Below are 26,293 nucleotides of genomic sequence, written 5' to 3'. Positions count from 1 at the left end.
AACAGTAGGTGTCTACACAGTCTCAATTTGCATTGCTACACTTTCATGAAAAGGTTTGCAAGTAATATTTTTACTCAGGATTATCTCTTATTGTTTCAAATTCTCTTTTATATTCTAATATGCAAATGGTATAGTTACAAAAAAACGAAAGTGTGCAGAGTCTGTACACTTCTTTAAAAAATATGTTCTGTATTTGTTTCACGTGATGGCCAGTACTATTGGAAAATCTACATTGTGTGTGCTGGCAGCCTTGAAGGACTACATACTCATTCAAAAGCCAGTCTGCAGGGTGTAGCCGAAAGATTAGCGAGTGGGCTGGAAATGAAATCACATCCTTGAAAGTATGCCAAGTTGCCCTAAAACAGAATGTTTAAAAATCTTTTAAAAGTAATTTGGCCTATGAATTGGATTGCTGTAGGATTGGCTGCTCCGTGATATGAGAAAGGAAACAAAAGGTTAAGTGAATATAACTGGGTGTCAACCCAGTTACAAGCACCCTCCTTGGGGTTCATATTTCTGTAAATACACCTAAAATTAACTGTCTTTTGCTGCACTTGACACCACCCAAAAACAATAAACAGAATATCTACTTATTCCCATTAGGAACTTAATCTGTAAATGTTCTTGGCAATCATTCACCAAAAACTTCATACGAGAGACACGTGACTCTCCCGTTACCTGGGCCTGCCTTTTCAAAGAAGCTAAAAAGTGTTTGCTCTTGTGAAAGTTTAGTATTGTGTCTTTGAAAAAGTCATAATGTCATGCAATGACCTCAGTGGAGTTTATTAAATTGCTGCTCACAATCATGTGCAAACCTCACATTCAATCTTCTGCTTTAACTTACAATATCTGTTTTCCATGGTAGGCTGTCCTCATCCCTTTCTGACTTGATAGTTAATTCATGTGTTTTAAATGATCAGTGTCTATTCCACTGTGGGATATGATGTTAGAACTGCATTAAAGGCTCAACAGCAAGCACAATATTTAACATAGATTTCCAAATCAGAACTTGAGCTACTGCTGTTTCAGGCAAAGGCTTTATGGTTTGCATGGATGCAAATAACACGAGTGCAGTTCAAATGCTTTCTGCCACCTAATGGATAAGTTGTTGGATTTTAAAGCATATAAAGTGCTTGCTATTTAAGATGCATTTAGACTGCAGCAACTATATCCTATTTTCACAGATTATCTCCATTCCAGACAAAAATGTTTACATTACATTTCAAAGTACAATTATGTATATATTTTATATCCTGTCATGAAACGATATTGTTAATGACCTACTGACTACTTCGTTGCTGTGAAAGCTTTCAGTTCAGTCCCCACCAATAACTCACAGTGTGACACTGAGTGAGTTACTTACCACGTCAGAAGTTCAGCTCCTTACATATGCTAGTAATTGTGCATATAATGGTCTCAAACTTGATCCATTTCATTGTCATTGGGGACTGTAGCCAGTCATAGCAGCACTGGGCAGAAACTAACCATGAACAGAGTCCTGGTCTATAGCACAGCCAACTCACACAGACAACTATATTCACACTTACAGACGGTCAATTTGAAATTATCAGCCCATAAATATTTTGGAATGCAGGAGGAAAACTGGAGTACTTAGAAGAAAGCCAGCACGAACAAAAGGAGAATGAGTAAATTGCAATGGATATCAATCCTACTGGTTATTGGATTCAAAGCAAGGACAGTGGATCCATGGGACAGCAGCTCTTACCATTACGGCAACTTAATTGAATATATTTAATTTATAAACTACTTTGAATTGTATAGTATTGTGACCACCTCATGACTATGAAGTTCCATTGTAATGCACACGATTACCTGTTCGCTTACTACTGACTTATTTTCTGGGTCTATGAGTCACTTAATCTGTCAGTAGTCATATTATCAAATTATGTGAACAACTATATACACACATACTAAGCAAATTATTAGTAACACTTGTAAACCTGCTTATCTATGCAACAATCTAATAATCCAATCATGTGGTAGGAGCATGATGCACACAGTCATGTATATAATGGTGAGGAGCTTCAGGTAATATTCACGTCAAATGTCAGAATGGTGGAAGAAATATGATCTCAGTGATTTAGTCCATTGCATGATTGTTGGCGCCGGACAGGCTGGTCTGAGTATTTGTTACTGCTGATCTTCTGGGATTTTAATGCACAATAGCCTTTAGAGTTCACTCAGAATGGTTTGATAAAAAATCTTTCAGTGAGTAACAGGTCTGAGAAACAAAAAGGCCTAGCTGATGAGAGAGGTCAGGGGAGAATGGCCAGACTGGTTCAAGCTGGCAGAAAGGATACAGTAATTCAGATAGCCACACAGTACAACTATGGATGAGTAGAAAAGCATCTCAGAATGCACAACATGTCAAACCTTGAGGTTGGTGAGTTACAACAGTATAGGACCATGTTGGGTTCCAGTCCCCTCATCCAAGAACAGAAAGCTGAGGCTGTAGTAGGGACAGGCTCAGCAAAACTAGAAAGTCTGGAAAAATGTATCTTGGTGCTGAGGCACACAAATGGTAGGGTCAAAATCTGACGCCAGCAAAATGAATCCATGCTCCCAACCTGCCTTGTGTCAACAGTCCAGGCTGCTGGTTGTGATGTAATGGTGTAGGGAATGTTTTCTTGGAACACTTTGGCTCTGTTAACATCAATCAACCATTGCTTGAATACAATAAACTATTTGAGTACTGTTGCTGACCATTTGCATCCTTTCATGGCCACAATGTACCCATCTTCTAATGGCTACTTCCAGTATTGTAATGTCACAAAGCAAAAGTTGTCTCAAACTGGTTTTATGAGCATAACAATGAGTTCAGTGTTCTTCAAAGGCCTTCCCAGTCACCGGATCTGAATCCAGTAGAACAGGTTTATGATGTGGTAGAACGGGAGATTCACAGCATGAATATGGAGCTGACAAATCTGAAGAAATTGTGTGATGCAATCATGTCAACATGGACCAGAATCTCAAAGTAATGTTTCCTTTTGAGAGCAAAAGGGCAAAAGGAGGTTCTTCCCTTTATTAGTGCAGTGTTCGTAATAATTTGCTCAGTGAGTGTACATGTTTAGTACTTACTTGAGGAATTCATTATGAAAAAGTATACATAAAACAATATATGTCTCTCTACATGCAGGTTAGACAAATATGCAATATCTGTCAGTTTGCTGGCTAGACACAATTGTATATGCATTTGTCTATCTCTGTCTAACTAAGCAATATGTCCTAATGTCTAGTTGGCTGAAATGTGAAATAATAATAAATATATGAAATAAAGCATATAGATGAAGGCTTAGCCTTCACAACTGACATCTTATGTGCTCATGTCCAAGTCACTCATCCTGTCTTTATTCCATATCTAGGTCTGTGCACATATCTTTTTAATTGCTATTAGTGAAAGCATCCAGTAACAAAATAAATTTACCTACATACATGGTTAAACTCACTTAATCCTTGGAAATGTCCTAGCAGAACTAGGTATATGTAAGGATACAGCCCTGGACAAAACACCAATCCATCATGGGGCCTACTAATGCATTCTTCCCCACACATACAGTATACTCACATGGGAGCCAATTTGGAAGCTGCAGATCATCCAGCCTGCTTCTGTTTGAGTTTATGGGAGGAAAATTCACTGAGACATAAAGAGAATATACAAACTTAACTTGGGCAATAACCAAGTATGACTTAAATGCAAGACGCTGGATCCATCTATTGTACCACCATACTGCCCCAATGAAATAAAATAAAAAATTGTATATGATATACATTGTTTCACGGATAAGGTAAAATATCTGAAATATACTGTATATATTTGTTACCCATCAGAATCACATGTATTAATTAAATAATAAAAACTTTCAATACATGTGTTTCTTTCCACTTACATTTGCTACAGTTTAAATACAGAAATGATGGATTCATCTGCAGTCCAATGCCTTTTGTATGAATGTTATTTTTTCATTTTCATGGCTTTGGAGAACTGCAACTACAAATTTCTTATGAAAAATCTACACAAGATGTTTTTGCAGAGGCCAACATATCCTTTATTTCCTTCACGTTTATCTCTTTAATTCAAGCAAAAACTTCATTAAGAGATTTGATTTTGGCACGTTCAATGACCAATTCAAGTTTATTGAGGAGAAATGAACAGTGCTGAGACTCTAATATGAGTTAAAGACTAATAATGAATTATATTTTTGGCTATATTCTGATGTGTTCATTTGCAAGATATCATTTTCCAAGTGTGGTTTGTATGGCATTGGCTACTGTATGTGTGTACAGTCATTTTAGCTGTTATGAAGCATGTGTTGCACAGACAGGCGTATGAAAATTAGTTGTCTGCTTAAAAAAGACAGAACTTTTCAGCAAAATAAATCTCTAATTTTCCTGTTTTATTCCTTGATGAAATCAACTGTTATGGGGAACTTGCTCCTTATAAAAATAGATGGGCAAGTCCTTTGAATTATATGTTTTTGTTAATATTACATTTTTATACTGTTCATAACAAGAAATAAAGGCAAGCACAATAAACAAGATTAATATGCTTTTTTGGGGCAATATTTAATTACAGAATATTCATATACTACACTATTTCTCATACTAACTAGTCAAATCATTACCTCCTGAAAATAAAACTATTCATCTTATTGCAATAAGCCTAAGCATTTTCCAATGAGCCAGACTAACTGGAAAGGAAGTTGATATTTTCATCAAATAGCCTAAGCTCATATACATACACAAAGAGCCCCATTGAGTTGAACAAGACTTGCTTAAGTGCTCATCTTAGTTAGGAAGCAGTTTCATGGCAGCAGCTCATTACAAGAGGATATAAGTGTGTTGCTGTAGAAATTCCCTATGCAACAAAAATTCCTGCTTACTGAGTTGTTATGGGTGAAAAGAAGGATACAATGTATATAGTGTGAGCACGGGTCCAAACACCATCAGACTAACATCAGCACTTTACAAAAACACACGTTTATTTTCACAAATAAGTCCGCCCAACACGCAGTGCTCCCAGCACCAATCACCCTCCACACGGGCCTCTCTTTCAGTGTCCATGGGCTGCCTTTCCTCTCCTCACAAGAGCTTCGTCCTGCTCCTGGTCCTGACTCTAGCCCTTTGATTGGAGTGAGGCGGCCCCTTTTATTTCCACCCGGATATGCTCCAGGTGCCTGATGACGCGCTTCCGGCAGCACTTCCTGGTGTGGTGGAAGTGCTGCCCTTGCACCCGGAAACATTCCGGGCGTCCCTGGAAGGTCCTTCCTCCACCTTCCTAGGTGTGGTGGAAGTGTCAATCTCCAGGCTGCACGATGCTCGGGTTGCCCCCAGGCGGTGGCCACGGGCCCCAGTGGGTTTGAGCCTCCTTGCTCCGTCCCCACGGTCCCCTCATCATCCAGGGCGGTTGCCCCCTCATGGCCTGGGGGACATATAGACCACCTCCCAGTCCTTCCAGGCGTCCTGGCTGGGTCTGACCCCCAGCCTCCTGTGACAATGGGAAGGGTACATCTATAACATTGGTGCTTCATTTAATCCAAAACATATTCAAAATAAGACAATGAAGAGAAAAAATAATCCTCATTAATAAAATGAAGGCAGGCCACTAGGTTTTGTTTGATAATTTATTAAATGCAATTCCAAGTAAATACATTAAAGGAATCTTTAAACTGCTGTTTTCACAATGAAATAAAATAGCTGATGAATAACAAACAATGCAGACAGGAATTTCATTGTCCTTGATGTATGCAGTGAACTCATATTTAATATCTACTTGGTTTTATTACTCAGTTGTTCACAGTGAATCAGTGGAAGGAATTGAAGCAGCAGTTTGAGGTCTAAGGCCTAACTACTCAGCTGACAGCAACATGTGCAAAAAAATAGCTGTCCTGGATGGTAGTCAATACATCACAAGTTACACACAAGAGAAGAGTGAAAATCCTGATGAATGGGCCTTCATAACAGAAATTAAAAGCGAAGCCCTTAAAATGCATTCATCTCACCCTTGTCTGCTCTGATTTCAAGTTGAAAAAAGTACTATAACCAGAATCAAAATCACTGTTATTCATCAGTACTTAATGTACAGGAATTTGACTTGGTAGATTTGGTGCTGCTTATAACATAAAATGTCACATACAAATAGTATAAACAGTATAATTTAAAAAATAAAGAAAAATAATTTTAAAAAATGATACAAAGTTGCAGAATAGTGCAATTATAAAGGAGATGTGCAAATGAGAGGGTGTAGTGAGTATGCACATGCACACACATACATGTGGATTTTCTGTACATATACACACTATCTTACAGTAGATGACAGGACATCACATTTAGGTGCCTCTTAGTTTTAGTTTTATTTGACTTGAAGCGTTTACCAAAGGGGAGTTTTTGGAACAAGTGATGAGCCGGGTGGTGATCCTTTTGACATGGTTAGTGACATGAGATATATACAGGTCTGCAAAAGATAGAATAGCACAGACAATTATTTTCTCTGCAGACTTCACAACACACTGTAATTTATTTTTGAAGTGTGCCATTGTTGAACCAAACCAGACAATGATTGAGAATGTGATTAGTAACTGAGCTCAGTAAAACCTACATAATTAGCTCCAAAACATAAGTAAAACTGAAACTTCCTGAAGAGTCCGTAACCCAGAGTTAAGTCTAGAACAGCGGTGGCCAACTCCGATACTGGAGAGCTGCAGGTTTTTGTTCCAACCCAGTTAGAAGCCAATTAGAAGCCAATCATCACCAATAACAGATCTTATTTAATTTCATAGCTTGTTAATGTTTTAACTCTAACATGTCAGTTCATTCTTAAATCACAGATCTGTTTTCCTTTCTAATGATACCTGTATCATCCAAGTGATTTGAAGCCCAAAACAGGTGAGCAATAATTTTCTGTTCCCCACTTTCTCCTCAGCTTCTTTCTGAGTACATAATTAAACCAAATAGTGAATGATGAATACACACAGGTAGAAATTGAGTTGCGCTAGATGGAGAACTGCCTATTCCTTTGTCATTTGCATCTTATTGCTAATAAGAAGCAGTTAAAACAATGAATATTGCTATTTAAAACTAAAATAAGCAATTAAGGGTTCAAAATCTTAACACGCGAGATAACTAAAATGAACCAGAAAAATGTCACTTGAGCAATAACTGCTTCATCAGCAATGAGTGGCTTCTCATGAAGCAGTTGGGTTGGAACAACAACTGGAAGCCACTGCAGCCCTCCAAGACCAACGTTGCTCAGCCCTGATTTAAAGGGTCTGAGTCTTAAATAGCAAATAAATTACATTAAGGGCGGCACGGTGGCGCAGTGGTAGTGCTGCGAGGTAAGGAGACCTGGGTTCGCTCCCCAGGTCCTCCCTGCATGGAGTTTGCTTGTTCTCCCCGTGTCTGCGTGGGTGTCCTCCGGGTGCTCCGGTTTCCTCCCACAGTCCAAAGACATGCAGGTTAGGTGCAATCCAAAATTGTCCCTAGTGTGTGGTGGGTGTGTGTGTGTGCCCTGCCCGGGGATTTGTTCCTGCCTTGCGCCCTGTGCTGGCTGGGATTGGTTCCAGCAGACCAACCCCCCCCCCTTGACCCTGTGTTAAGATATAGCGGGTTGGATAATGGATGGATTACATTAAGTTAATTAGTAGCAAAAACTAGTCACTAATTAAGAAAGTAGTTAGAATGAAACCTGTAGCCACTGTGGCTCTCCAGTATCAGAGTTGGCCACCTCTGGTCTGAAACATGCAGAGAAGAAATGCCAGAGCATTACCATGTCAAGAAGCTGTGATATCACTGCATTCTCTTTTAGATTGAATCCTATCACTGAATCTCCTGTAGTCCTCATCAACCTTATAATGAATGTAAATAATTAAAACGTAAAAGTAATAATATAAAGTGTAACAGCAATAATTAGATATAAAATGATTGTATATTCCCCCACTCACAAGGGCGATTTTATTTTATTTATGACCGCAATATGCTTGAGTTGCATTAGTAAATGAGAAAGCTAGATTACAGGGAGTCCATTCAAATTTCATACTGAGGAGACCCTAGCCCAGTTCCAGGCCTTAAAAAATATCAATTGACAGTGCTGTTTGTTGCATAATCCCTTAAGAAAGAATCACAAAGATCTTTCTTGTCTTCCAACCGCTAGAAAGCTTCCTCCATGCTTTGGCATGGTACACTCCTTCAGGGCAAACGGTTCTGCTGCTTAGAGAGATTGTCTGCATTTCCGTAGTTGGATGTTAGGTTGATGTAACAGACGTGAAATAAAATACTTTTGAAAATGTGTCTAAGAAAAGGTTTAAAAAACACTGGTTCCTCTGGTTAATGTCCCAGAATTTGTCTGTTTAGTCAATGATTTCGTATTTACCAATAGACAGATAGCTAGCACTTTATTTGTCTCAAAGGGAAAAATTAGCTTCAGGGTCTTGTTGCTGTCTTTAGTACAACTTTGGTTAGTAGTGGCTAACATGGAATGTTATCTAAACTCTGATCAATATGCTTGTGAACAGTATTACGGTTGTAATGACTATGTGCTGTTTGTATAGAAACAGAGTCAACTGTACAGTAGATGTGACCACCTACATTAGAACAAGAATTTATACTTATAATGTAATGAATGTATACTTATAATGTAAAACTAAATATCAAACATTCTGATGTATATAATAAACATTGCATGGCATGACTAACATGTATCTCTTTACACTTAACATTCAGAAATGTTTTATAATATATTTATCAATGAAATGTCCATTCCTGGAGCAGTGGTTAGGGAATATGTCTCACACCTAGAGGGATTAAGGTTCAATTTCCAGTCAGGTTACAGAGTCCTCCCTATGTTTTTGTGGGTTTTCTCTGGTTACCTTTCATCATTCCCATATCCCAAAGACATGAAATATACAGTAGGTAAACTGATGACTTGAGCTTCGTCCAGAGTGAATGTGCAAGTATTTATGGTTCACCATGTGCTCCAATGGACTGCTTTTCTTTCAAAGAGTTGTTTCTTACATGAATTTCTCTTTGTAAGTAATGGACTGAGTGAACCAACTAAGGTTAGATCCTGCCTTTTGGCAATATTGCCATAATAACTCAGTTCACTATGAGCCTGAAATAGAAAAAGTGGGTTCAAAAAATGGATGGATTTCTATTATTGCTCAATCACATTATGAATTGTGTGTTTAACTGGATTATTTCACATAATAAATTCCCAAGCGCTAATGAATAGTCTGTCTAATAAACTCAGTTTCTATGGTTTAGATTTATCTTAAACACATACTTATGCTTGCCATTGTTGGTGCTAGAATTGCAAAAGCATTTCTCACAATTCTGAACAGGAAAAAGAGCATATACTTAAGTAAAATAGATAAACTGAGTATTTGAAAACAGTGATTATAGTGCCCTGCCCATAATGTGCAACCACAAAGAAAAGGTGAATATCAGAAAGGATGTGTCCAAAGAAGACAAAAGGTGTCCTGAGTCATAGTGCGTTACAGGAAAAGAAAAACAATCAATGAATTTAGCCTGAGTGGGCTGCCACTAACAGGTGGTATTTCTACTCAGTACAGTCACTAAGGCCTTAGAGGAGACAAAACACATTTCCTTATAGAATTATAAATATTTGTTGTGAAACCTAGCAGAAAAATTGCTGACCCTCTGTTCTAAATGTTACTGTTTTGTATTTGTAAGTTTGGGTATTCACTCTTAGTTTGCCTTCAGTCAAGAGCACTACATAATTAATTGGCCGATTAGCTGATCCCACAATAGTGGTTTTGAGTTGTCACATTAAATTTGGTACTGGGGATCCTTTCTTGCTGTTTTTGTTCCAACTAAGTTATTAATAAGGCTTAATCTCTGCCATTACTTAGTTTACTTGTACCATTGGTCTGCAGTCTTAAAAACTACAAACATTTTTTTTGGAATTCGCCTTCTCTGAAAATTAAGGTCCTTTCTGCTGTCATATCAGTAAAGTATTCTATTTATTTATTGGATTTGTTTAAGATTTTTTTTTTAAATTAGCAAACGGATTAACCAATGGAGTGGTTCTTGTTCTATCACTATTGCATTTGAACGTAACTGTAGTTATAGGAAAATACTTGATGTGAGAAGAAAATAAAGAGTACTGATCTACTCTCAATTACAAATTCTACACAACTGTAGTGAATTTCTCAGGAAAACCTATCTACACCTTGTGAACTAATGACATTATGCAGTGACAACAACAACAACTGAAATAAAATAATGTTCATTTACAAAGTATACCACACATAAAATGTTCAGTGCTGAAACAACTAGTTGTGTGCACTTCACATGTAACATACAATGCATTAAACATTCAAGACAAATGAGCTGACACTGAGTAAAACAGTGAACATAATAATCTTTTAAGTGTACACTATAAACAATTGTGAAAACTTACCAATAATAAAATACCACAAATAATAATACTTTACATTTATATAGCGCTTTTCTCACTACTCAAAGCGCTTAGCAATTGCAGGTTAAGGGCCTTGCTCAAGGGCCCAACAGAGCAGAGTCTCTATTGGCATTTATGGGATTCGAACCAGAAACCTTCCGATTGCCAGTGCAGATCCCTAGCCTCAGAGCCACCACTCCGCCTGTAAAGAATGTAAAGAACCATCTAATTTTGTAACGTATTTAATAAGTAACTGGCCTAATTAAGGATTAAACGGCTTCTAAATCAGAAATTGGTTGGGATAAAAACCAGCAGTTACATCGGTATCCTCAAAAGTAAATCTGAAAAACACTCCCTTAATCTTAGCACTCCTTGGTGGTAGTCAGCAGTGCTTTTGTACTATAGATAGATAGATAGACAGACAGACAGACAGACAGACAGACAGACAGACAGATAGATAGATATGAAAGGCACTAGATAGATAGATAGATAGATAGATAGATAGATAGATAGATAGATAGATAGATAGATAGATAGATAGATAGATAGATAGATGCATAAGTACTTAATTTGTCTCAAGGGACCATTCAGCTTTTTTCAGAAGCTCAACAAATAAATAAACATTACAACAGACAGTAACAACCCCCCTCAAATGCACACCAGAAATGCTATTAAGGAGGAAAAATGTCTTACTTGGTTAAAGATAAAAAGAACAATCACACTCACAGAGAGGCATTAGAAAGGCATATTGCCTTTGGTATAAAGGAGCCCCAGTATCTTTTCTTGACACACTTCTGCTGCATAATTTGTTGTTTGAATATTAAGTATATACTGGCTCTGTCAGCATGAAATTATATGTGGCCATTAATTATAAGAGTTTTAATGATGTACTTTTAACAGGCAACTCTGCTTGAAAACTACATAAAGGTATAGAAATTAATCATTTAAAATATATTTTGCCTATTACTAAGGAGTCATTAATGTTACAGAGTAATTATAATTATTCAAGTGTATTTCTTTACAATTTTACTTCATGTGAATTTAGATTTGTGGAGATTAATCTTTCAATCATTTAATTTTTTAAAAACATACAAGTCTGATGAGGTGTTGAAATCTCTAAAGAGAAAGTATTCACAGTTTTAAAAAATGCATTTCTGAGAAGCAAGATAAACAAGTTTTAGTTTTACAGTACAGGTGTCAGTTATGTCAACAATTTTCCTGTCTTCATTTTTAAGTAAAATAAAAGATATATCAGATACAAAAAATAAAGCATTGATCTTGCAGAGTTTGAATGTAAATGTCTATCCATGCATACATTTTCGTTGTTCCTTTGTAAAAGTGACAATGACAATAAAGATCTATTTATTTTCAGATCCACCTAATCCTACTCAGGGTTGCAGGGTCCAAAGTCTGGACCCCTCCCTGGAAAGTGTGCCAGTCCATTGCAGGGTACAATACACAGAGACACACATACTGTGTCCATTTATATTCATCAGTTAACCTAATGTACACATCTTTGAAATGTGGAAGAAAGGTCTACAGAATCAGGGACATCATGCAAACCCCAACTATATAGTGAATAGGCTGGGAACTGGAATCAGATTTCTAAGGCTAGGGCAGTTAGAAAGCAGCATTAAACGCTATTTTCTTACTTGCTTAATGACGAAAGAGATTATTTGAAAAAAGGTGTTTTTTTCTTGAAATTTAAAATCATAGCACCATTTAATAATAATAATAATATAAATGTGATTAACGTGAGTAGCTTGCTACTTTTTAACTTCGTATTACGTAAAACCTTCCTAAAGATTAATTATTAGTACTTTATTAATATAAAAAACAACTGACTTCAGGGTGTAAGAACGTTATATATTTTATTATTCTACTTTGTAATGAAACAATTATAAAAAAGCCCGTGTGGAATGAGAAAACAGCAAGCCAATGAGTTGTAGCGCAGCAAAGAGACGAATTTCCTGATCCCTCCCAGTCGATTTTGAAGAGTGGGGCTGAGCGAGGGGCGTGCATGCGTGTCCGTCCACTGTCCAGTCCACTCGGCAGTCGTAGCTGGAGTTACACCGGGAAGTGAAAGGAAAGGAGCTTTCTTCGCTATTCTCAACCAGCCTTTTTTGGGAATACTCGTTATATAACGCAAAGCTCAACACAAGAAAAAAATATGGCTGGAACGACTTCGATTGAAGCGGTAAAAAAGAAAATCCAAACCCTACAGCAGCAAGCGGACGATGCGGAGGAGCGAGCGGAGAGGCTGCAGCGGGAGGTGGACGCAGAGAGGCAGGCCAGAGAAAGGGTAAGTGTGGAACGTCGTGGGCAGGCAGGTACATAACGTTTTCCGTGGAGTATCGGTGGATGAAATGCGTTATTTTTTAGGTTAATTCATTTCAAGGGGGACTGGAATGTGCAGCCGCCGAGACCCCAGCGTGCAGGTGGCGGTCGTGAGAGCACCGGTTGCCTGGAGACTTGGCTGCATGCATCTCCGCATAGGCGCAGTTTCCAAGGGAGACGCTCCCCTCCCCCGGTGCACTTCGCTTTTTCTTGAGGCATGCATTTTTAATAGTGGATGACTGTCGCGGTTCCTTCATTTAATACACCATTAAAAAGTGCGGCGCGGAAAAAGTCTTCGTGTCACTGCTGTAACTATTTGGGCTGTATGCTGGAAATCACCAGAGAGCCGCTTTATCAGTAGCTCGGATCCAGGAGTGGCGATCTGCGCGTTCTTTTTAACGAGTTAACAGTCTCTTTTTAATCTTGTGCTCGTTTAACGGTTTGTCTGGTTCACAGTGTCACCGTGAACAGAAGCCCTTTTTTTAGGCGTATGTTGTCGCCTCGCTGCAATTGCCGTCGTCGCTAGACGTGCATCGAGTCACTCGGCGAAGCAGAGATATCAGTTTCTTCGTAGTGCAGGGTGGGTGTTGGCCGACTGGAGATTGTGTCTGTGTTGGGGGGGGGGGGGGTGCTTGGATAGTGTTGCCTAGCATTCCCCCACGCCCCCCATTCCATTTTCTCGTTTTTTCCGTTACAAAGGAGTCCTGGATTGCGTACTCATTTTAAGGGCACGCCAAGGGGTTGCCAGGACTATCGCGATTCAAATAGCCAAAGGCCTTATGGAAAAACCCTTCAGTCGTAACGTTAGAAGAACTACGTCTTTATCTTCGAGCAGGAGTGATGGAGGAGGTGGTCCTATAGGCTTGAATTGGGCGTGGCTTTATACAACTGCACATTTTATGTGAAAATGGAAGTGGCTGTTTGGTAATAGGGCGTGTAAATATGTTAATCGTGCTTTTTACTATTCCACACCCCTCATCCTGAACACTAGAATGCAAATGTGTTAGGATGTACAAAAATACATTAAAGGAAAAGTGAGGATTGCATCATTTTACCTGATAAACATGTTTGTACAAAAGTAACTTAAGGGTACAAACTTTGCCAAGGGCAAGAGATCATTAGATGCCCAGTTAGTTATTAATGTGTGGGTAACCCCAAGTGGTGGAGCTAGGGTTTTCAACTGGAATGGGCAAGCTCATTAGTGGCCTTCCCCATTGTATCTGTGTGTGCGGTAGATGGTGCCTAGGGGTGCTGGATGATCGGTTGCAGAGGTTAGTTTTGTAGATGATTGGTTTACAATTCATTGGATTCTGATTAGAGTAGGATCTGAGGCAAGTGCCCTCCTACCGCCCCTGCTGCCTCCAGAAAGACAGTGGCAGCCCCATCACAGGCAGCAGATGTTTTTCCAACGTGCCTGTCTTGTAACCATACAAAAAAAATGGTTATAGCCCCTCATTCTGAATGTTGAAGGCAGGTGGTGCTTAAATAGATGACCTTAAAATGTGCTAGGATGCTCAAAAATACAACCAAGGAAAAGGGAGGATTGCATTGTTTTAGCTGATTAAACTGCTGAATGAGAAAGAATTACTAAATTCATGTCCTTTATGCTTGCCTACCGAGTAGTCAGTGGGTCAGCACTTAGACATATGGGGATGCTTGTGATGGCCTTTGCTCCTTCCCACCCACTCAGGTCTGCTGATGAATGGCGTCTGATGAAACCACCTCTGTGTGGCATCAAATCTCAATCCAGACTCTTCATGTTTAGCTCTTAGCTGGTGGAACGAACAGCCCTCCTCCATTTGAATTGCTAACTCCCTGAATGTGTTTAAGAAGTGTTTGAAGACTCTCTTGTTCGGTGAATTTCTGTCTAATTGATAATGGTTTTGATAGGTTCTTGCAATTAAGAACATGTTAACCAGCTTACATTTCACTCTGAGCTCCACACTTTTGAAAATCAATTTTGTAACCTTATCTTGTAAACTTGCTCCAAAACAGTCCCTCGGACTGATGGACTGATGTTTACTCAATTATGTTGACCTCTTTTTTTTAAGTTGCTTTAGATAAAAGCATCTGCTAAGCAAATAAATGCAAATGGAACAAACTATGCCACTGAATATTGTGGGTTGTAGGTATGTGTTGGAGCAGCTGACTACAGTGAATGGTGTCATGGGCTGGTTGGTAAACATTGTAGTGGATGGTTTTCTAGAAGGGAGATGGAAAATTTATGGACCCCACCTTGTCCTTCCCACCCCTCATGCTGGCTTCACCAAGAGAGTGTCTGCCCCATCACAGGAAGCAAATATTTCTAACTTGTCTATCTTGGAACCAGACAAAAGAAAACAATGGGCTTGTGCTGATTGCTAGGCCTTCAGGGAGTTGTATTGTTGAGGTGTGCCTTGTGGACCTTTGTAATCGAAAAGTTTAGATTTTGGAGAGGGGGTGCTGACTGCAGCTTGAAGTAAATGCCTTGCTTTATATACTTCACATTTAGAAGCTTATACTTTAAATATTGACAGATTTTGGTATGCATGTTCTTTTTGCCTTGCAAAATAAATTTACAGAAAGCAGCACCCTATTGCTCCTATTTCATCTCTGGATTTTATTTTCAGTTGCTCAAACCTGAAAGCCCATTTAATCATTCATCAGTATTTTGCACAGAATTATACCTGCAGACATACCTCAGACATTTATTTTTTGGTCTTATCTGATCATTTTCTAAATCTTTTTCCAGTACAAATTCATGACACACCACAGCCTATCCTAGCAGAAATCAAATCTTGATGAGATGTCTGCCATTCATAGCATACAATGTTACCAGGTTGTTTTAGAGTCTGATATCAAACTGTATTTTCTTTGGGCTGGGAGAGAGAACCATAATTTGCACAGGACACTCCTTGTAAATAAGCAAACTCTACACGGCTGTTGCCTCAGCTGGGAACTGAATCAAAGTCCAAACTCAATGAAGTGCCAGTACTTGCTATCATATTCCCCTCCTGTATATACATGTGTAGTAAATTCATGACCATTAAATGTACATGCCAAGTTAAGTTTCAGACTCTAGTGTCTTCCGTATGGCACTTAATGAAATACTCCACAAAAAAACGATATATAATTTTTTTTTTTATGCTATTTACCCCATGTAGTTCTGTAGTTTTTTTACTAAAACATTAAATAACACACTTCCAGAAATGCAAACAAAAATGGAACACACTCGGATGTGTCTGAGAATTTGAATTGGTGACCCACCTCCTCACCTCATTCATTGGTCAGAAGAATAGCCCAGCAACAGCTTGTTCATTGACTAACATTGCACTTCACATGATACCAACAGAAAGCATGCACTTGGAGACATGTAAAGTTTAAACTTAAGGGCAATTGAAAACACTATTGGGAAGAAATTATGCTAGCTCTATGTGCACATTCAGTGCCTTTCCTCTGTATTCATGTGTGTGTGTGAACATTTCTTCACTAGTGTGCCCTCACTCGAGTGTAGCCTGCTTCTCCGACTCTTGTCATTATTTTCGAAGTGGCATTCTTGCATTCTGTTTGCATTTACACTTGCTGTCTTTGAAGGTGGCTCTCTGCATGCCTCCCATGCTGCTTCTCCTTTTCGTGTGTCTCACACTTGCACTTCCTCTTTCATTGCATCACCAAACCCAAACTGACCACTCAGATTGCTCAGAGGGGTGTTGTGAGCATACGACTGGATAATTTTAAAATTTTAAATAGATAAATTGTACATAAATGAAAAACATTCTGAATTAGTCATAAACCACCATAATTCAGAATGTTCATGAGAAATGGATTTACTTCATGAGGTAGAAGTACCTCATAATAAACAAGAGTAGTTGCATCATATATTTGAAATATTAAAATGTATGCTTCAATTGAAATGTTTAAAGTCTTAATATTCTTGATTGTATTGGAATTTTTTGATTTTTCACCCTCTGATAGAGGCTCATAGAGGGCTAGATCCATAGTAAAGGATCAAAAATAACATCTTATTGCTAATCGCTGACCTTGAAATAGTCTAAAATGATACCGCAGAGGCTTATGTTTGAAATTTGTAATTTTTAACTTTTTGGGAGTGGTTATTAGAGGGCTAGGACCACCAATAAAGAATCAAATATTAAAAATATGATCATATTTGTGGTCAGCATACTTGAAATAGCATAAAATGAAACTCCACATGCTTATATTACAAACTACCATTTTTTTCAAAGTTTTGTGAAAAACGTCTCACAAAAAAAAAAATCCCATTAGGGACTGAACCCCGGGAGTGGTTGATGTGACAAGCACAACTTCAAGTCCTTCTCATCATTCTTGCTGAAAACACCTATTGGTTTACTCTTTATCATAATGCAGTTTCCTTTATAAAATCTGGTCCAAAAATTGCCTTAAATAAGGAGTTTTTGGGTCTAACGAATAGGGATGTCAAAAGTATCAAAATATTGACAAGTATCAATTTCATTGTTTTTGAAATTGCTGTTTACTCCTCTTTCATGACATCGATTCTACAGCCTACATTATGAATGCACTCCCAGTTTGCTCTGGGTTTTGATAATTGAGCCTTGTGGGCTATCAATTGGCATGGCTATAGTTGCAGCCCCTTAATTTTTATGGTTATGCACATTTATGATGGAAACTGCGATTTCATTTTCAATGAGGCTGTGTTGTTATTATTATTTTTTTTTTTTTTAAATTTGACATTTTCTGAAACTGTTTCACTTCAGTGACATTGGATATTTGAGTTACAGAAGCATGTGTTATTTCTTCAGCAATTTGTTATTAACTACTGATATGAACCTTGATACAGTACTCTGCACCTTTGAAAGTGTCAGAAAGAAGTGGTGGTTCAAGGGAAGATGGTTGTGAGAGTAATTGTGGGGTGACAAATCATGAAGATGACACAATATGTGTATGAAATGGTAGATTTAACAGTTGTTGGTTTTGCAGACAATATGGTAATTAAATGGAAGAGCTGACTGATGTTCATTTAGAGGAAATGACTGCAGAAGACTTTGAGGAATTAGTGACGATAAATATAAATGAAGATGAGGAATTGGAGAAAGCTTTTTGAAACATGCTCACATTTTAATTTTAGCAAGAGCTTTTGGTGCTAAATTAGCTAACCAGTGCTTAAAACCATATAATTTGTCCTCTAAAAGTAGACTAAAGATCTCATGGCATCTAGATTAATCAGGTATTGCACCCTTCAGCAGGTGTATATGTTCTCTGAGAGAAAACCAACTATTTTGTCTCCCTGTAATCATTTTACTGAGGTAGCAGTACTAGTTCTCTCTTCAGACATTCTATTGTTATTGTAGCAAATGTAGGCAGGAAATTGGCCTGTGCATAGGGCTGGTCAATATATCGAATTTTGGATTCAATTTGATATTTATTAAAAAAATCAATATGTAAAAGCCAATATCACAACGTTCAGCATCTTTATTCAGTATTCCACAACAACTTCTGAACGTTAAATAAAATCCACAAAATTTCCATGTCAACTCCACCCATGTTCCCAAGCAGTAATAAGCATGAAAAAAATGGAGCAAGGATCAAAAGAAGAGGAGTTTGGAAAAGGCAGGGTTAATTCTGCTGTTTGCAAATGGATTGGTTTTACACAGGATGAAAATATGCTACATCATACAGGCCATCTAGGCACATATGGCACCTGCAGTGTGCCCTCCTGTCTCCCCAGCAAAGCGGGACCTTCTAATCAAAGTCCATAAAGTGTTAAGTAGCAGGGGAACAGAGATTCAACTGCTGCAGTGACTTACCATACCGCAAAACCCATTTTCGCGTACTTCATCATCTAGGCATTTTTAGTTGCTTCTATGCCTTCAGCTTTTAGCTGCTTTGCTGTGAGACACTCGCATTCAAGCTTTTACCATTGGCTGGGTGATCGACTTCAGGTTGTTGGTTTCTTTTCGGCTTTTATCCCAACTGTAATATTCGTTTTACTAATGATTTTGATTACTTTTTTGCTCCAGATAAATTACCAGCTGTTCTTCTCTGCTGCTGTAGAACACCCTGTCAGTACTTTCAGAGTGTTTGTGGCACTCCCTCTGATTGTGCAGTTCAGTTCTAACCTCCTGTAATTAAGTATGGCCATACAGTGTTTAATTGAATTAGCTTTACAGGTTCTCTGCTACCTACTTCCATGCTTTCTTCCTGTTTTTTTTTTCTGCTTTTTGCTTCCAGACTTGTAAATCCTCCTCTTGATTTATGAAAATGGCACTGATTACATTTGGTAAAGTTCAACACGGCAGTGTCGCAACAGTGGTTGGAGGATCTAAATTTGTCATTCTAATGAGTACCTATTGTATGTAAATGGATGCCCTCGGTTTGGTGGGAGGGGAGGGATCTCCCGTTTTGGCAGTCACCTACTTTGCCTGTCCCATTGCTATGCCTCTGATTTAATATCACACTTTGGGTCAAAATAATTGCAGTATCAGTTTAAGTCCATTTTGCCAAGCCTTAACTTCATAGCATCTATATTGTACTGTGTGTGTGTGTGTGTATGTGCATATAAGAATATATTGTAGACTATTAGGAAATGACTGGTAAATCACAGCATGGATCTTCAGAATTCATTTTAATCCTAGCCATGTTTTTATCAGCTTTGATTTTAAGGTATTTGTTATTCTCCACAAAGGTTGTGCGTCTGATTTTTTTTTTTAATAAATGTTTATTTTTTAAATTTCCCAGCAAGGATGACTAGAACAACCACTCTAGCAGACTTCCAACTTCCCACAAGATAAGTAGCAAATATACATCCTTGGTTCATTGGATTTCCTTAAATTCTCATCTTTCTTTCATGTTGTGTTTGGGAACACCAGTTTCCCTCATAAGGCATACACATCCTGGTCCTTTACACTCCTGGTGTTTTCCTGCAAAGAGAGCATTTTTATGGTGTGCCCCTGAGCTTCTGTGTGAGGTGGAGCCACTGTGAAACTGCATACAGTATATATTTTGTGACCATTAGATGGTAATGATCACAAAATATCTGTAAACTAAGTGATAAGAATATTGTAAAGCTATTCAGTACATTAAAATCATTTGGTTAGCCAGTAGTTAAGTTTTTCCAGTATCTAACCCAGATGCTTTTAAAAATTGGCTAAGTTTCTACGTATATGACTCAGTACTTTTGGTTCAGATTCACAAAATCCTTGGTGTGAACATTTTTTTTCTTTCTTTTCAGACTTCTACCATAAAGGCAATTCTCATTAATTTTCTTTCAATTTTTTGAGTACATGATTCACTATTTCGGTTGGATCATTTTTATCAGCTGATTATTAGATTTAATTTAGCAGAGTATGCATTCCTTTTTCAGATGGGGTGAGGGTGGTTTAAAGACATTAATTAGCAGGTGAGGTATTTCTTTTAAGTGTACATCCTTAAACAATTCTGTGAAAAGTAATTTTTCCACTTCTTGATTTGATCCATTATTGCAAATGTTTGATGAGAAATGTTTTCAGGTCTTCAATAAAAATATTACATAAAGGGTATGTGATTGCACAAATAATATTTTCACATAATCATCCAATAAAGTAAAAAAAAAAAAGTTACTGTCCTCTTTCCTTTATCTAATATTGAATGTAGGTTAAAGACCTGAAAACATCCATTGTCGATATTTTGTTACAATAGGAAAGGGCAAACAGTATACAGTACTGTGAAAAACTGCTTGGAGCAAATTCTCAGGTGGAACTCTGTCTCTGATAGCGATCATAGTCAAACTGCCTTTTTTCCACAATTTGCCCTTGTATTTTCCTTTTGGGTTATGTAACCAGAAGACAGCCCATTCAGTTCCTCTTTAAACTTTGAGTTGGACTGAGCTCACTGGTAAATCTGGCTACCTTGAGGTCAGGCCAGTCAATTCTCCACAACTCCATGGTGACATAATTCTAAACCTTTCCTGAAAAGAGAGCAGAGCAGGTTTTCAGGCATCCAGAGTTCTTTGTTAATTTAATAATCTTATTCTGAGCTATTAACATCTTTGTACAAGGTGGTGGAGAAAACTCACAGCATAGTGATCTGCAGTCCATGGAATCTTGATTGGTGAAATGTTGACCTTTCTATAAGCAGAAATGGAATGTACCGTTTGGTTTACGGGGTCATTATTGTTACAATACAGTGAAACTTTTACTTGCATGTGCTATTCAACTTATGCAACATGTTGCCACTCTCTGGTGTCATTTGTGTGTATAAATACCTTACCTCGAAGCTTCTGCCTTCCTTACCCACTCATTGCTGACAGTATTGTAATATATTGTTAGATTTTTTTTTTCATTTTGTAATGTGGGTTACGGTATGTAAATAACAATGGAAAAGCTTAATTTGGTTTGTTTCTCTTTAAAAAATCGAGAATATTTTGTTTTTACACAATGTGTTTAGTTTTTTTTTTTTTTGTTTTTTTTTTAAGTCATGAATGTAAAGCAACATGGTACACCACTGCCCTATTTGTGTGAGGATGGTTTTGGTTGTTTTACAAGTTAATAGCTAGATGTTTGTGAGATTGTGTTTATAACTTATTGCCTGTTTTTTAGTTTGATAAACAATTTTCTGAGTATGGAAAGGGGAGCTTCTTGTTTTATTGCATGTTTTCCCAACATTGATGGGCACTATGAAAAGCTGCTGACTGAACAAAACGTTAATAATATGAACCCCCTTTTTCTTTTATCCTCATTTTTTGACTTGGCTACATCAAGAATTATTTTACTCCTTTTAAAACAGTTAACATTTATATCCTTTTAACATGGCTATTGTTATCATTAGTGTTTTGTTCTAAATTCAGTCTTTTGAATTATAGACCCCCTTCCCCCTCATTCATTGTTCAAGAGCCAGGTCATTAATTCATCGAATTTGACATGCTTAATTTTTGTGTGCTACTCTTAATTTCCAGAAGTATTGATTTAACATTGATGTCAGTTATATCAGATACTTAATATTCTCTTTGAACACATGATATTAAAATGTTTTCTTGGACTTCACCACCAATAGTGCTGTGTAAGTAACAAAAATATTTTTAGGAGTATTTAGTAAAGCATTAGAATAATCTAGATGAGAACAGGCCATTCAGCCCAAAAAAGTTCGCCAGTCCTATCCACTTATTTCTTCTAAAATAAGATCAAGTCGAGTTTTGAAAGTCCCTAAAGTCCTGCTGTCTACCACACTACTTAGCTTATTCCATGTGTCTATGGTACTCTGCGTGAAGAAAAACGTCCTAATGATTGTGTGAAATTTACCATTAACAAATTTCCAACGGTGTCCGTGTTCTGTTTGAAATTATTTAAAAATAACAGTCTTGACCCACTGTAGTAAGTCCCTTCATATTTTTAAAACACTTCAATCATCTCTCCTCTTAATATTATTTTGCTTAAACTGAAGAAGCTCTGCTCTATTAATCTTTCCTGATAACTTGTTACTTGTAGCCCATAATAAGCCTCGCCATTATTCTCTGGATTTTGTCTATCGCTGCTATGTGATTTTTGTAACCTGGAGATCAAAACTGTACACAGTACTCCAGATGAAGCCTCACAATTGTGTTATAAAGTTTGAGCAGAACCTCCTTGTACTCCACACATCAGGGTGCTGTATAACCTAACATTTTGTTATCCTTCTTAATGGCTTCTGAACACTTTCTGGCCATTATTAGTGAATCCAGTATGACTGCTAAAACTTGTTCATAAGAGGCACTTTTGATTTTCAAACTTCCCATTGTGTATTCAAGCCTAACATGTACTTTCTACATACAATACTTTACATTTACTAACATTAAATTTCATCTGCCGCAAATCAGCCCAAGCCTGTATACTTTATTAATATTTTTATTTTATTAATTTTCATTGTAATCATTCCATACAAACAGATCAATTTATAACCCAACAAATTTGACGACAAATCAAACCCCACCCCTGAGAAGGAGAGCTTAGCTAAAGGAAAATTGCTTTAAGCTTTTTAATAAGGCAACATTAGACAAAAGAAGGGGAGAAGTAAATATCTACATAAATATGAGATGGAGAAGGGAGTTAAATGCAATAATAGTTAATTCTCTTATTCTAAAATAATATTGATTAAATCCTGCCATGTTTTGAAAAAATTTTGTACAGATCCTCTAACTGAAAATTTGATTTTTTCCAATTTCAAATAATATAAAACATCGGTTTCCCACTGACTTATAAGAGGAGAATTAGGATTCTTCCAATTTAACAAAATAAGTCTGCGTGCCAAAAGTGTAGTGAATGCAATCACCGTTTGCTTCTCCAATTCCAGTCCATCTGGAAGGACACCAAACACAGCTGTTAGTGGGTTAGGAGGGATTGTGATACTAAGGCTGTCAGAGAGGCACTTAAAAATTTTTGTCCAAAATGATGTTAGTTTGGTGCAGGCCCAGAACATGTGACCCAGTGAGGCAGGAGCTTGGTTGCAGCGCTCGCAGGTTGGATCCTGGCCTGGAAACATTTTGGACAGTTTTAAGCAAGACAGATGAGCTCGATATATAATTTTTAGTTGAATAATTCTATGCTTTGCGCATATAGAACTCGAGTGAATTCTCTGCTTTGCTACCTTCCACTCCTTTTCTGATATATTGATTAAGAGATCTTCTTCCCAATGTCCTCTTGGATCTTTGAAAGGTAGGGACTCTAATAAGATTTTATATATTGCGGAAATAGTGTTTGTTTCCTCGGAATTGAGCAGTATTTTTTCCAGCATTGTGGAGGGTGCAAGGTGGGGGAAATCGGGCAATTTCTGTTTAACAAAATTTCTAATTTGAAGATAGTAAAAGAAATGTGTAGCTGGGAGGTTAAATTTTGAACGTAATTGTTCAAAAGATGTAAATATGTTGTCTATATAAAGATCTCTGAGCATTTTAATCCCAAAACTTTTCCAGGTATTAAAAACTGGATATACTTGCGAAAGTTGAAAGAGGTGGTTCTCTTGCAGAGGTGCCACTGATAAAAGATTGTCCATCTTAAAATGCTTCCTAATTTGGTTCCATATTCTGAGTGAGTAAAGCACAATTGGGTTATTAGTATATTTGCGATAACTTTCATTTATTGGAGAGCAGAGCAGGGAATATAAAGAAGTACTACAGGATTTTACTTCTATTGCGGACCAAGCCTGTGTATGTTCATTTATTTGTGTCCAGGTTTTTATGGCTTGTATGTTTGCTGCCCAGTAATAAAACTGAAAATTAGGTAAAGCCATGCCACCTTCTGCCTGAGGTCTTTGTAGAGTCGCTCTTCGGATACGTGGGTGTTTTGAGTTCCAAATGAATGAGGTTATTATTGAATCTAACTGTTTAAAAAACGATTTATTGATATATATTGAAATGTTTTGAAATAAAAAGAGAAGTTTAGGAAGGATATTCATCTTAACAATGTTAATTCTTCCGGCTAGAGTGAGATGAAGGGTTGACCATTTATGCAAGTCTTGCTTAATTTTTTCCATACAGACGCCAAAATTTTGTTGATAAAGAGCTTTATGTTTACTTGTGATATTTATCCCTAGGTATTGAAACTGATCTGCTATGGTAAAAGGTAGGGTGTCTAATCTAATATTATATGCTTGCGAATTCACTGGAAAGAGTATACTTTTATTCAGATTAATTCTAAGACCAGATATCTTTTGAAATTCTGTTAGTGCTGTTAAAACAGCAGGGACAGTGTTTTCTGGGTCCAATATATATAAGACCATATCATCTGCATATAGAGAAATTTTCTGTTCCAGTCCTTCTCTGACAATCCCCTTTATCTGATAAGAATTTCGGCAGTGAACCGCCAGTGGTTCAATAGCGATTGCAAACAACAGTGGCGACAAGGGACATCCTTGTCTGGTACCACGTTCTAGTTTAAAGTAGTCTGAGCAAATGTTATTAATACAAACTGAAGCTTCTGGACTGGTATACAGTAGTTTGATCCAAGCACAAATATTCGGGCCAAACCCAAATTTCTCCAATGCAGTGAAAAGGTAATTCCATTCGATCATGTCAAATGCCTTTTCTGCGTCTAATGATAGTAATATCTCTGGGGTGTTTGATTTTGCCTGTATACTGTCAGAGTCCCTCTGTAATGATTCAACAGAGTCTTGATTATTACCCTGTGCAAACTTAACTAGTGTATTACTTATATACCTTTAATTTATCAAGGATATACTGCTGATGTTTCTGTATATAGCATGCAGCTTTAATCTACTCGTGCTACTCCTCTTTTGCGCTACTTTCATATGAGGTAGTGCACTTTCTTTATCTAGAGCCAAATGTTATGGATGTCCCAAAAACTTGTACAGTATATTTGCCATGTAAAGCCTCTGTGATGGTGTAGTCTATGATGATTCGTGTGGCAAATGATGGATTGATTTTTTTTTTTTTAATTGGAAATGTCCTGTATATGAGTGGGGCATGGCTAGACTAATATCTGAATAATTTCAGGCAGCATTCTTTAAAAAATAAAACAAAGTGTGTCTTTTACTTTCTAACTACCAAATGAAATCCTGCAGGATTGATGTTATCTGGGTCAGGCTGTGCACTTGTTTGAGGATTTTGCAGATCTTGACAATTATTTTATTGCCTCTGTTCTTCATGGTGTACTATTATTTCTATGTATTTTGTTTCTTGTTTTCTAATGCAGCCTTTTTCTTTTCATGTACTTACAGTATAGTGATCATTACATTTTTGTTAGCCTTCACTTTATGCAGAAATTATCTTGTCTATATTGTAATTTTGTTGGCAAAATTGCAATATACAGTACTGGTCGAGTATCCAAAATCTGAAATGCTCTAAAATCTGAAACTTTTTGAGTGCCAACACGATGCAACAAGTGGAATATTACACACTGGGGTCTATTTTATAAAAACTTCACTTTGATTCGAGTGTGAAAATGGGCTTATGCCGGAAACTGCATGTGAACAACATATGTGCAGATTTAAAATTGATTTATTTTTTCAGAGCGGGATGGGGGTGCGGAGGAGTCTATGAAGCTTATAGTGCAAGGAAATAACTACTTGTGATTGGCTATCTGGGGAGGGGGAGCTTCCCTGAAGCATCAAGCACCACGAGGAAACGGCACACAGTTGACAGTACATGGTGGAGTGGTGCTGGTTTGCTTCATATGGTAGCCCCTACTCATCAAGCAGTGCTAAACAACAGCAGAGGACTTGTGGCTGAATGGAATGTTATTGATTACAGTTAACAAAAATTTGTTAGATGCCCCTTATTACAATACAAGTTCAGTAAATTCCTCTGAATATGTTAGGGAAAACCAGAAACTGATGTAAATTACTTTTTTGTATTGGCAAAACATGTTATGTTTTATGTACATACACGTAGACCATACGAAGACTGAATGTAGCGACTCATGAGATATTAATGGCGTCCAGCACAGTGGGCATGATGGCATGAAGGTTGGTTGAGATACAGTATAATTAACCTGTCGGACCATTTTCTGAGAAGTTACAAAAGGTAGCCGATATAAACTGATGAATAACAAAGCGCAAATACACAGCATTGGCCTATTTAAA

The 26,293-nt window shown here is 37.5% G+C and overlaps 1 protein-coding gene across 8 annotated transcripts in view; it reads left to right on the top strand.

The window, feature by feature from the left end:
• Nucleotides 1-26,293, top strand: part of tpm2 (tropomyosin 2 (beta)) — a 105,668-nt gene that overhangs the window by 34,869 nt on the left and 44,506 nt on the right. The window contains exon 1 of one of the 8 annotated variants that reach the window (XM_028804972.2): nt 12,452-12,734. The exons of 4 other annotated variants lie outside the window; for them this stretch is intronic. In XM_028804972.2, coding sequence (XP_028660805.1) covers nt 12,603-12,734 — 132 coding nt within the window. In that variant the 5' untranslated portion in view covers nt 12,452-12,602. Of the gene's footprint in view, nt 1-12,451; nt 12,735-26,293 lie in introns of those variants that run through there. 3 more of the 8 variants (XM_028804971.2, XM_028804970.2, XM_028804969.2) reach the window with 3 other exon arrangements.

Source organism: Erpetoichthys calabaricus, chromosome 7 (assembly GCF_900747795.2).
Source record: "Erpetoichthys calabaricus chromosome 7, fErpCal1.3, whole genome shotgun sequence".
NCBI classification, from domain to species: Eukaryota; Metazoa; Chordata; class Cladistia; order Polypteriformes; family Polypteridae; genus Erpetoichthys; species Erpetoichthys calabaricus.
This window is presented reverse-complemented; position numbering and strand designations above follow the sequence as displayed.